The sequence below is a fragment of the Chaetodon trifascialis genome, chromosome 23 (genome assembly GCF_039877785.1).
Source record: "Chaetodon trifascialis isolate fChaTrf1 chromosome 23, fChaTrf1.hap1, whole genome shotgun sequence".
Classification (NCBI taxonomy): Eukaryota; Metazoa; Chordata; class Actinopteri; order Chaetodontiformes; family Chaetodontidae; genus Chaetodon; species Chaetodon trifascialis.
Genome location: NC_092078.1, coordinates 5,065,609 through 5,078,663, shown reverse-complemented (window position 1 = coordinate 5,078,663; position 13,055 = coordinate 5,065,609). Strand labels below are relative to the sequence as shown.

General features: G+C 40.8%; 1 protein-coding gene across 1 annotated transcript; it reads left to right on the top strand.

Annotated features, from left to right (window-relative positions):
- Positions 1–5,696: 5,696 nt before the first annotated feature.
- Positions 5,697–12,671, top strand: LOC139351841 (E3 ubiquitin-protein ligase TRIM21-like). Its single transcript, XM_070993847.1, has 12 exons — positions 5,697–5,765; positions 6,964–7,204; positions 7,427–7,512; positions 8,591–8,666; positions 8,755–8,834; positions 9,067–9,162; positions 9,711–9,806; positions 9,892–9,995; positions 10,081–10,189; positions 10,368–10,512; positions 10,612–10,638; positions 11,468–12,671. The coding sequence occupies exons 2-12, from the start codon at positions 6,982–6,984 to the stop codon at positions 12,013–12,015; spliced, it is 1,590 nt and encodes a 529-aa protein (XP_070849948.1). The 5' UTR covers positions 5,697–5,765; positions 6,964–6,981; the 3' UTR covers positions 12,016–12,671.
- The last annotated feature ends 384 nt before the right edge of the window (positions 12,672–13,055 follow it).

Sequence of the window (13,055 nt, the reverse complement as noted above, 5' to 3'; positions counted from 1 at the left end):
CGCATTTTTGTCAGTTTCATACAAACAGCCACTTTGTACAGTACTCGACACTGTTCACTGACAAGATGTTCATTATATCTATGTGTGTTCATGCACTGCGTGTGTGCTTTCATTCAAGGCAAGCCAAAGGAAAGTTAAACCTGAATTACTGCCGAAACCGCAGCTGAGAAAGGAAAAAGTGAGTGAAATCAGACAGGTACAGCACAGGTTCCTCTGCTGTAATGTACCCATGGCTGTGTCCATTGGTTGGTCTACCACTTTGGTCGACACTGAAAATAGCTTTAAATGGTTGTAATGAAGTTATCTACAGACATGAATCACTTTCCAAGCAAAAGGTGCTGTTTTCAGCCTCTCCAGTTTGTTTTTTTTAGACTGTTGGTTGGACAAATCAAGATATCTGATGATTCCACATTGGACCCTATGAAATTGTCAGAGGTGTTTTGGGATCCTCTTACCAATATGGTCCTTTTCTAGCCTTGTTTCTTGTAAGTTACATGTCTGGTAACGATGTGAAACCACCTGGAAAAGTGCCGGAAAAGTCATGTCACAAATTACAGTGTACTGTTTGTCTGACAGAGTGTCCCAGATTCAACGATGACCAACACCCAAATTAATTCAGCAGCAGAGACCACAACAAAGGTGGATACCAAATCAGGTATGTAGTAGCATGGTTTCACTCAGCACAGGAAATGACTAAATGATCAAGAAAATTAAGAAACTGCTGTATTCTTCTCTACAGTTTGTGACACTGCACAACCTGATTTCTCCACCGGCATGAAGGTACCTGAACAGCAGGATCTTGACTTTGGTGCATAAACCAATGCTGATAGTGCAGTAGAGGTCATGATGTTATCATTTGGGTCTGACTTGCCTTTCACTGAATGTTCAATGTGTTTCAGGTGAAGGAACTGGCCCAGATGTTTGCAGCTCCTACGACCCAGGAAACAGCAGACCAACCAAAGAGGAAACACAGACAGGAACAAAAGCTATCAGAGGTAGTAGACTCTGTAAATCTTATATTTGAGCTCACTGAGAGGCCTCATGGGAGAGGCTTTGCTTGAATACAGAAATGTTTCCCTGTTTCATTCTTTCAGATAAAGCATGTTGCCCAGAAGCCTTCAGCCATCACAGCCCAGGAAAGAGCAGTCCAACCGAAGGAGAAGGACAAGGAGGTTCAAAAACTATCACAGGTACAGCCCGGGTGCCTCTGCTGTATTGTACCCATGGCTGTGTCCATTGGTTGGTCCACCACGTTTGTCCAGACTGACAACAGACATGAATCACTTTCCAAGCAAGAGGTGCTGTTTTCAGGCTCTCCAGTTTGTTTTTTAGACTGTTGGTTGGACAAAACAGGATATCTGGACCCTGTCAAATTGTCAGAGGTGTTTTGGGATTCTCTTACCAACATGGTCCTTTTCTAGTCTAGTTTCTTTATTGATACATGTCTGGTTGTTTGGAAGAGCGATGTGTAGATTGACTGACATCTTTCAGGTGAAGAGATCTAACGGGGAGCATCCAACAACTCCACCTGCGGCAACAGCAGTCAAGCCTAAGGAGAAAGACAGGGAGGATCAAACATTGTCACAGGTATGACTGTTTAAGACCATTGATTTTTGGTCCACCTGCAGCATTTTTGTCAGTTTCAAACAAACAGCCACTTTGTACTGGACACTGTTCACTGACAAGATGTACATTATATCCACGTGTGTTCACGCACTGTGTGCGTGCTTTCATTCAAGGCAAGCCAAAGGAAAGTTAAACCTGAATTACCGCCGAAACCACACCTGAGAAAGAAAAACGTGAGCGCAATAAGACAAGTGGAGAGAGCCTGTGAGGTAAACAGCAGTATTTTGTTCTGTAGCAAATGTGTGAAATATTGTAAACCTTCTACCTTTCTCTGACAGAATGTACCAGAGCCAACAAGTGTCACCACCCAAATGAATCCGGCATCAGCACAAGCCACAACTGAGGAGGATCCTAAATCATGTCTGTACAGTATTATGGTTTATTAATAATCAGTATAATTAAGAAAATGTGGTTGACAGTCAAAATCTTCTCTTCAACAGCGTGTGAAGCTGCACAGATCCCAGATTTCTCCTCTGGTTTGAAGGTACAGCCGATTTTTGACTTGTTCGGTCATTAGCAACAACTTCTTTAACACATTGAGCCTCATACACGACCTTTATACTGTTCATGACTGACTGCATTTTAGATTGAGTGTTAATCATGTTTCAGGTGAAGGACCTGACCCGAATGTTTTCAGCGACCACATCCCATAGAACAGCAGTCCAACCAAAGGGCAACGACAGAGAAGAACAAAGACTATCGCAGGTAGTAGAGCCTATGTAAATATATAAATATAAATATTTTTGCTGTAATCTGTATGGGACTCGGTTTAGTATGAGTTATAATTCACTACTAAGAGTCAATGCCATGCAGGCCAAACCCTAACGTGTTGCTACATGATCACTGAGATGTTTCCAGGTGGTTGCTAAAATGTAAGTTAGGTGTGGTTGCATGGCAGTTTTAGGTGGTTACTAGGCAGTTATTGAATATACTCATAAAAAGTTGGATACTTGTTCTACTGTCTTTCAGGCAAAGCCTATATCCCAGAAGCTGTCAACCACCCCAGCCCAGGATACAGCAGTCCACCCAAAGGAGCAAGAAAAAGGGGATCAAAACCCAACACAGGTACCTGGGCCTCATACAGTACCTTTATACTGTTCCTGACTTACTTGTGTCTTGCATTGAGTGTTAATCATGTTTCAGGTGAAGGAATTGGCCCGGATGTTTTCAGCAACCACAACCCAGGAAACAGCAGTCCACCAAAAGGGCAAAGACAGACAGAAACAAAAATTATCGCAGGTAGTAGAGTGTCTGTTTTTCATGTCACCTAACACCCCATTTATACCTGGTTTATAAATGAGATCTGTATCCAGATACGTTGAATGCATTCTTGTCCTCATTGAGATCAGATCAGGAAAACCTGTGAGTTAATAATTTGAGGTGGTGGCAAATCAACACCAGACTCCCTTAAAAACAATCTAAGTTTTGTGAGTTAGGGGAAACTTTATAAACTTTGTGAAATGTTATTTACGAGAAATCTTAATTCTGCAAATTTAATACATAAAGTTATTGCTTTCTTTGACTTAATGGGATGTCAGCAACAGCTTCTTTAACACATTGAGCCTCATACAGTACACTGCCTTCATCACTTCTTCTATTACAGCCCTTTTGCAGATGTTTCATGCACACTCTGTTTTGATGTTTCTTCACAGGACTTACGGAATAATCAGTTTATAAGTTTATTATGTTTTCATGACTTATTTGTGTCGTGCATTGAGTGTTAAACATGTTTCAGGTGAAGGAACTGGCCCGGATGTTTTCAGCGACCACCACCCAGCAAACAGCAGTCCGACCAAAGGAGAAAGACAAGGAGGATCAAACCCTGTCATAGGTACAACACCAGTGCCTTGATTGTGCTCTGCTTGTTTTAGCAATTCCAGTTTGCTAAAACAAGCATGGGGATGTAACAGCACCGTTGATCAATCTTTGGTCGAGACTGAAATATCTCAACAACTAATTGATGAAACTTTGTACAGATATGGTTTAGGTTTCCCCTGACACCACCAAGTTTTCCCTTACCATGCAACTTTTTTTTGTACTGTCATCAGGTAGAAATATGTATTTATTTAATTAAGGGAACCTTGATTGGCCGGACATGAACAATGTGCTCTCAGGGGTTGTGAAAGTTGTACAGGATGCAAAGCAGAAGTTCCTTGGCCTTCCATACTCCACCAGTTAGATGTTACTTGTTTTGTATTGCCTTCATTTAATTGTCATTTGCAGTCACTAATAATGACCAAAAGGAAAGTATGTATGTGTAGCAGACGTGACTTATATCCTCTGGTTAACTGCACACAGATGCCTTGTGTCTGCAGGAGAGAACCAAGAAGCTCCGGGGAGGTTTGGCAGCATCCCGGGGTTCTACAGGTTTACCTCTGGGAAGTCATATTGGGAGGTTGTTGTCAGCAGCAAGGCAGGATGGGATCTGGGTGTCACAAGAGGTGATGCAAACCATAAGGGGAAACGCTTGCTTCCTTGATAGTAGTTACTGGGTAAATGGACATAATGAATGAGGTCTTGTCTTATTGTGCAGTCTCAGATCTGCTTGTTTAAATGGGCGTTTGTCTACTGGAGAGATTTACCCCATTTCAGTTTGCACCTTAAAGGAGATGCTGAAAGTGCTGATCCTGTAAAATACCAATAATTATGCGTTATAATGTTAATATGAGGGTGTGTGTGCAACATACTTGCAGCCATTTACTTTTCCCATTGTTAATATCAGTGGTTTACGGTTACTGTTAGAATTTTTTTTAAAGCTACATTTTGTTAAAGGGGATAAATAATAAGCACCTAGTGTGGGTCAAGCTCCTACATTTCCCATAGTGCAGATGAATCGTGTCTTTTATGAAGCTCAGCCTTTCCAGGAAATGCCTATGAGTAGCAGGGTTAGGGTTGGGGGGGTTAGCTAACCCTTGGATGATGAGTAAAGTGAACTGAAATGCTTTAATGGTTTTACTTAATGTAATGCAAAGGACTGTGCTAAGCTCGTTGAATGTACATGGTCTGCAGTTTTATTTTTCAAGATATCTGATGGAGAATATGCTCCTTTTGTATAAATACAACTAAAGCTCAGTCAGCTCACTGATTTCATGACTCTTGTTTGCCTGTGCTGCCGTTGCACTGTAGCTAAATGCTAAATGACTATGGAATGAATTTTCCAGTTTAGCTTTAGCATTATGGTACAGTAACTGTCTCGATTAGCCACATAGCTGCTGTTTGGCAGAAGTTACATGGTCTTGCTAAGACCTACAGTGTATTTTAAAATATTTAAAAGCCTTAAATATTTTTGATGTGCATTTCATGTGCGTATGTTGGCATATTATGACCATTGCTGGTAAAATAAAAAATAAAATAAATAAATAAATAAATAAATAGGAACCAGAATGGTGGGTAATATTCTGAGAAAACACTAAAAATTAAAGTTGTAAATTTATTGCAAAATCATACATTTGTTCGAAGAAAATTAAGGTTCCTTAATATAAATAAATAAAATTCGTATTTTTTTTTATCTCAGACAAATTATGAATATTTATTGTATATGCACAATGTATGACGATAATCTCAAAGAATATTCAAGCTTTTTCTCATAATTTTACTCTAATATTCTAATATCAGAAATTCGGAGGTTTTCTCTCTGAAAATTACCCTCCTCCTCCGGATCTGTATTTTTTTATTTATTTATTTTTAATACCTACATTGGGCCTAATACTCTGTCATGCAAATGGTAGGTGTTGATTGGAAAGGAAAACTGTTCTTCTGTTACTTTCATTTATTGAAAAGGCGGTCGTGAACATTTCACATGTTTAAATGTTCTCATATATCAGATCCTCCGACTGGATGACAAAGCCCTACTTTTCATATGCAACGCTGATCTGTGGCATAAGTGTCAAAGTACAGAGTAAATAAACTAAAAAGTAAATGTGCGGGGTTTTTTTTACTCTGTACTTTGACACTCTTGCCACAGTGTTGCATAAGAACAGTAAACTCGTTAAAAAAATGGTCTCGCGCTGGGCGCAGTTAAGAAGAAAACCTCAGGATCATTTTGGCTGAAACGAAACTGAAAGAGTTCAGGATGAGCTGACAGAGACGGGAAATGAAGACGGATCAGTCAGAGGAGCATCGAGGTGCGACAGCTGAAGGTAAGCTGCTGCAGATCTCAGGTCTGATTCTGTTGCTATTTTTCATTTAAGGCTGCCACGATGCAACTTAATACCCAAAAACCTCTCAGGTGAGACGTTCAGTGGTTTACCTTCCCGTTTGGTAACATTAAAATATTCAATTGAAGTAATAAATAATAAGTAGTGGAAACTATTTTTGAAAGAAATTGTTTTCATTTATTTATTTTAATGATAAGCCCGTTAGACGTCAGTCTATTTTTTAAAAGCTTATATAACACTTTGATTGATAGTGATACCTGACACAATGTGACGGAAGCCGGTCAGCCGGCCTGCCGTGGTAAACCACAGGTTTCAGGGTGTGTACACAACACAGGAAACATAAAGAGGAGTGCGAGTAAGATGTCTCCTCTGATGAATGTTATGTTGTTGTACTGCATGAGTTGAAGTTGTTGTGGTCCACAGTCCACCTAGTATGATGATAATGAATGTTTTATTGAAATGGTTTAAAGTCAGACGGAAGTATTTTACAGTAGACGAAAAAAATGAATTGTTATTGTTTTTATTATTACAGTATATCATGTGGCAGAATCTACAATAATATACTATCATTCGGGTCATTCATATACTATATTGTTTACTGTATACTTCATATTCATACACGTTCATACAAACACATTCTCATCTATAATGTTATTTTAAATGTACTATAATGTTATTTTAAATGACCATTTCTTAAATTAACGATGCATACATACCAAACGAACGACTGGTACACTGTATCTGTGCCACTTAGATCTGGATTAGCGGAACATATTTATTAGAGTAAATAGCTTTCTTTCCTTTTTATGTCGTTTTCATCTTATCTGCATGTCCCTCCTTGGATCAGTAAAGTTTGATCTCACCTGACAGCTTGCTCCATTAATTAAAATTGTTTCAATCCCATTTCAAGAATACCTCTTAACGACCCTGACAAGGGTTTCTTGGAGGTTAACTGCTTATTTGCTGTTTTACTTTCTGGTCGTGTCTCACTGCATGATTTGCAGCAGGAAGTAGTCGATACTGTATGATATACTCAGTGCCAGTAGAGGGAGACTAATTACTGTCTAATTCATGATCTCAGCTCTGCAAGTCCATGTTGAACAGTTGTTGCTTCTACAAACGTGGAGCCAGTGCTTTCCTGAACAGAAACAGATAAAAATATGCGTTTTGACTTCTCCAGATAAACACCAGATCAGACATGAGCCTCCAGGTTTGCGGCTGCTGCGGCTGGTCCAAGGTCACCAGCTACCATGGCCTGAGAACTCATCAGGGGAAGATGGGCTGCACGCCGAAGGGGATGAGGATCCCTGAGAGTGAGCAATTCAGAGTCAACAGCTACTCTCCCAAATTTACCTTCATCGGACCTCCAATCAAAATCGAAGAGCCATTCAGGGATGTCTTCACCCCTTCTGTCAGACCTGGTGAGCAGCACTCTGTACTGTATCAGTGATGTCTCTAATTCTTCTAAAAACCCGAAAGGCAGTTTAATCATTATCATCTGCACCATATCTGTATTAACTCAAATTAACTGCACAGTACAATGAACTGCAATTGCAAGCTACTGAATATAACACGGCTGTCAGCTGGTTCACAGCTTCAAAGACAACTTACTTGATAAAAGGGATGTTTTTTCTTATTTTCAGCTGTTGAACGGAACATGTGGACAAGCCTAAGGGAAGAATCTCATAAGGACATTGGACTAATCAACAGCACTCCATTCAGGAAGGAGGTATATTCATGCAAAAAGGAGACATTCATTTGGCTAAACAGGCATAAAAGCTGCATATGTATACAAAATCATTATAGATAATAAAGTTATAGGATAATCTTAAGGAAGAGAGCAATGTCTGTAAAGGTGTCGTGGTAATGTGCAAGCTAAGCAACATGTTGAAACTTGGACACTGATGGTTACATATGTCACGTGTCATGATATCTTGAGAAGTGCTGTCAGGCGATTAAAAAAATTAATCTAATTAATTACAGGATTTGTAATTAATTAATCTAATTAATCGCATTTTAATCTCATATCTGCTAAAGGTCCCCAAATAAATAATTTGAATTCTAGGACATTACAATTCACTGACATTCACATTACAGCTGGTGAATTCTTTTCATCACTGTAGTTCTCGACGGTAGCTGGAAATTAGAGTCAGATGACGCTATCTGAAACGCCTCTTTTAGGCCCTCGTCTTCCACGATTGAAATCGGCCTGCAATCAGCAGCAACCCACTTTGCGATTGAGTTTGTCAGTTTTTCTGTCGTTTCTTTGCTCATTCGTTTTCCTAACTCAGCAAGTGTGGGTTGGCGGAGTGAGCTCACGGTAGCATTAGCGGCACTAGCAGCAACTACATGTTTACATGTAGCGTGTAAATGATAATTCAGGCTGGAGCTGCTACGGTGATAGGAAAATTCTTTTTTACACAAGGTACAAATCACTGCGCTCTTGTTAATAGTCCCGTCTTTGTTCTTTTTATAAATAAACTTGCCGTTCAAAGGTCCAAGTAGGCTTGCCTCGCTCTCCGGTGTCGCATCCATGTCTGTTGTCACCCTGCTTTTGACTAGTGGCGCAGGTAGGATGCAACCTGCCACTGCAGCCTACGAGTCACTCAAAGGGCCAAATTTAAAATGCTTGCGCATTGACTTGCCACTCATGATTAATTGCGTTAATTTTTATAGCGCGTTAATTTGCAGCATAATTAATTAATCTAATTAACGCGTTAAACTGACAGCCCTAATCTTGAGTGATACGGAAAAGTTAGCAGCGCTTCGTCAAGTAAAACTCTAAAACGTCTTCTTTTCTCCAACAGCCATTGACAGTCCTGTCACTGTCACAGAGTCTCAGCAGCCAAGTGAATCCTGCAGTGACGAACACAAACAAATCACGTATGCCATTTCCTACCAGAACAGGAATAACATGTAAATTTGGTTGGAAGCTTCTTTGTTTGACATCAACCATCTTCTTTCTCCACAGTGTTTGAAACTCCGCAGCAGTCCCACCAAACCGCCACCAAAGCTCGTCGAGCGCTCGACTTCTCCATCGCTGCCCCGCAGGTACAGCAGATTCTCCACTTGTTCGAATGTCCTGCTGGAGAGCAAATCCAGTTCTGTGCAACTCTCCAGATACATCTGAAATTTATTTAATTGTTTTGAAACCGTGCACCACTTTCAAATGCGTCTTATTGTGTAGATCCACTGCAGCTTGAGCAGTTCTACTGCATGTGACTTAGCTTCTTCTGTGTATTACCATTTGGTCCTGCTTGCACTAAGTGTTTTTATCCGTTAGGTGCCGCAGCTAGTCTTTGATCCTCCAACGACCACAGTTCAGGAAGCAGCAGTCCGACAAAATGAGGAAGAGAAAGAAGCTGAAAAACGAATAAAGGTACTAAAAGCAGAATGATCATTTTTCATCGTAGAGACATTCATGGCCCCCAGAGGATGAATCCCCCACACTCTGGTGGTCCTCTGACTTTGTTTCTAGGTCCATCTTTTTCACTTTTCCAGTGAAATGTATCTATGTTCCGACAGCTATTGGATGAGCTGCCATGACACATGTTCACGTCCTCCTTAGGATGGAGTTAAGAACTAATGCCCTTCCCATCAGGCTCAGCTGTACTTCAGTGCTAAATAACAAACGTTAGCATACCAACAGGCTAAACTAAGACCATGTCATAATTCCTGCTACACATCATCATGCTAGCTTTGTTAGCATCCTGACATTAGCATTTTGCTCATAGCACTGGCTGTCAATTCATGTTAGACTCTGCTGGGTATTTTAAAGCACCTCTAAGCCTTTCAGCGTTTCTCAGATTTCAACTTTATGAGTCCGCTCTACATTCATCAGCACTGTCACTGTACCCGTGTGTGTGCATGCAAGGGGTCACTGCGATGTGTGCATCCTAACATCAGTACTTTTTGTCTTCATTCCAGGCAAGGAAAGACAGGATAAGGGCAGATTTACTGCAGAAAATTCAGATGAGAGAACAAAAGGTTGCTGAAGTCAGATCATCTGCAAAAGCCTGCAAGGTAAGCTGCAGGAGATCTTGAACTTGTTGGTTTTGGGTTTGATTAATACATCTTTAACCTGCTGCCTGCTCATCACACCTTTCAGGGCAGCTTGGATGCTGAATGGGTGGAGATCAACAACGTGTTCTCGGAGGTGATGAGAGTTGTGGAAGACGCTCGGCAGAAAGCCCTTCGGCCTCTGGAGGAGAGGTCGGTCAGATTATAACACCACAGTTAGAGGTCATCAGTGCAAAGTTATATTAAAATGGACTGATGTGCTGTCTGTAACTTGTAGGAGAGACAGAGTAAAGAGAGAAGAACAAGATCTGCTTCAGAAACTGCAAAAGGAAATTAACAAACTCAAATGGACCATTGATGAGTTGGACAAAAATCCAGACTTGCAGGTGAGATTTTGGCCATTTTAACATTTGAGCAAGTCATTATGCTTGTGCATGTCACAGCACAGTGTGACAGCCTAACAAATATCTACGCTTTAGTGCTCAGTAATACAGCTACCATGGTGTAATAGTAGAGTTAGAGATATCACCAACAACTCAGTGCATTTGTCCACTTTCCTCGCAGGTTTCTCCTCCAGCAGGCCTGGATGAATCTCAAGATTGGAAAAAAGTAACAGTTGACTCTTCGTTCTCCCTCGGTTCACTGAAAACTGAAACATCAAACATGATGGAGCGAATTCTCCAGAAATTAGATAAACTCTCCTCTGTCGGTGAGCATTTCTGAAGTTTATTGGGGTTTATATTCAGCGTTGTCACGGTCTGTATTTAATTCACAGTCACTTGTCATGATGTCATTTATTTTTCCACAGATCTCAAGAGGATTCCCACATTTGCAGGTGAGTGACTCAAAACTTTTTCTATTTCATGCAACTATTTAAAACAATGGTATTGCTTTTCATTTTGATTCCAAATGTCAGATTGTATTTGTGCATTAGTGCAGATGCACTAGAAAAAATATTCAGACCAACATCATCACTGTATTGTCAGTAGGTCCTACCAAAATCGACCACACAAATCAAAACCTTCATTCCAAATTTCAGTTCATACCAGCACAAACATCTGGCTTTAACACATAAAGTAGCCACAGCGGTTTTTTGAGTTTTCTGCATGGCCCAGCGACACTCAGGTTCTTCCCATGCAGAGTTCTTTCAAAAAAACAAAAAGAAGAACCTAACGTACGTGAAGGGTCACAGCAGTGCACATGTACAGTACTCTTACAACACCTGTGTTGTAATCATCACCATGATTACAACACTTGGAAACAAATGTTGCAGGATACTTGGTTACAGCACTTGAAATTCAACACAATACATGTCTGCCAATCATATTAATAACGATAATCATATGATGCATCCTTGATATTCAAGCGTTAAATAGCTATCTAAGAAACATGAGCCACAGAGGAACTCATTTTTGATCTTGCAGGCATCTTTGTCGCAAAGTAATCCTTCAGTTACTGGAAACTTTAGTCGTATTTGCACAATTGAAGCGTAATTACTGTTACGCCAGAGCTGGAGCTGCACTGGTCGCCATCAATGTCGCATTGCATTGTGGGATATTTATGCCAGCAGTGTCCAGTGTTTGCTTACTGAAAAACTCACCAGAAATCTACTGTGTCTTTAACCATGATTCTCCTTGATTCTATTCTATTCTTTTCATCTGCAGTGGATGTAAAGCTGGACCCAACCACTGCACACCAGTGCCTTGTTCTTTCTCCCGACGGGAAGAAAGTGAGAGATGGAGGACAGACCCAGAGAGTTCCCGACGCCCCAGGGAGGTTTGACATGTTTGGCAGCGTCCTGGGGCTCAACAGGCTGACCTTCAGGAAGTCCTACTGGGAGGTGGAGGTCGGCAACAAGACGGGATGGGATCTGGGTGTAGCAAGACGCAATGCAAACCGAAAGGGGAAACTGTCGCTCACCCCGGATAATGGTTACTGGGTCACTGTTCATTATGAAGATGAAAAGTACGCAGCCCTGACAGCACCAGCCGTCAGCCTCTCCCTGACAGCGAAGCCTCAGAAGGTGGGAGTGTTTGTGGACTACGAGGAAGGTCTTGTGTCCTTCTACGACGTGAAGACTCAGACTCACATCTACTCGTTTACTAAGTGTTCGTTCAATGATGAGCTTCTCCCGTATTTCAGTCCGCACCTTAAAGCAAACGGGAAAAACTTGGATCCTCTCATTATCTCTGATGTGATGAAGCGGAAGTAGGTGGATGACATGCATGTGTTACTGCTGCAATGAAGGTTGCACCACTCATTACAAAATGTACAGTCTGGGTGTACAGTAACATCTTACACCGCTGAAGGGTTCACACTGGGGTTCAGGGCCTGGTCACCTCAGGTCTCTAGAGATTGTTTTCACATCCAATTTTAGACTTTTTAAACATTACCATGAAAATAACTTGTATTTTTCATTTTAGTTTTACATTATATATTTACATATATTGACATTACATATCTCTGCAAAAATGTATATGAAATGTGTGTGTGTGTGTGTGTGTGTGTGTGTGTGTGTGTGTGTGTGTGTGTGTGTGTGTGTGTGTGTGTGAAAAATGTAAGAAATGATAAACTAAAAACACAATTTTTACATATTTTATGTCAGGAAGTGAATGAATAATGAAACGTATCCTGTCAGTGACTGTTTTTAATGAACCTACTCTAAATAATTGATTGTAAATATATGTTTTGCCCTCATATGACCGATTTATATTTTCAGGTTAATCTGTTCAACCATGTGTCAAGTGTCATAAATATCCTGTGGTATGAAGTGAGGATACATGAACAGAGCTGGTGTTTGGGGAATATTTTCTGTTTTATTTTTCATGGCTGTGGTAAGAATAAAAGAATAAACCATGTTTGACACCTAGCCTGTCTCTCAGTTTTCTCTTTGCTGTTTTCTACCTGACCCTCCTCTCTGCTGCACACCTGTCCCTCATCAAACCTCTGTGATTTGGTGTTTCATCAAAGATAGTTCTGGAACAGATCTGGCACGCCAAGGCCCAATCAGCACCTTTCATTTCAAGTGTTTTGTATCCAGATACAATTAGTCGAGCTTTGGTACACCTTAGTTTACACACATTCGGATATATTACTCTGTTTGCCAGACCACACATCTGATTGCTGCCTGTCTTGCGTTGGCCTCACCTGTCCTGCCCTGACCTGTTTCACCTGTCCCTCGTTAGCCTCTCATGTATTTAGCCAGTGGTTGGTCTGAATGCCTGAGTGTCCCACATTTACTTCTTGAACTGC

Excerpts from the sequence above, each read along its gene's own strand:
- LOC139351841 (XM_070993847.1), top strand. The coding sequence starts at position 6,982 with ATGAGCCTCCAGGTTTGCGGCTGCTGCGGCTGGTCCAAGGTCACCAGC. Across the intron at positions 8,667-8,754 it reads GACGAACACAAACAAATCAC|TGTTTGAAACTCCGCAGCAG; the intron begins GTATGCCATTTC and ends CTTTCTCCACAG. Across the intron at positions 9,996-10,080 it reads CTTCGGCCTCTGGAGGAGAG|GAGAGACAGAGTAAAGAGAG; the intron begins GTCGGTCAGATT and ends TGTAACTTGTAG.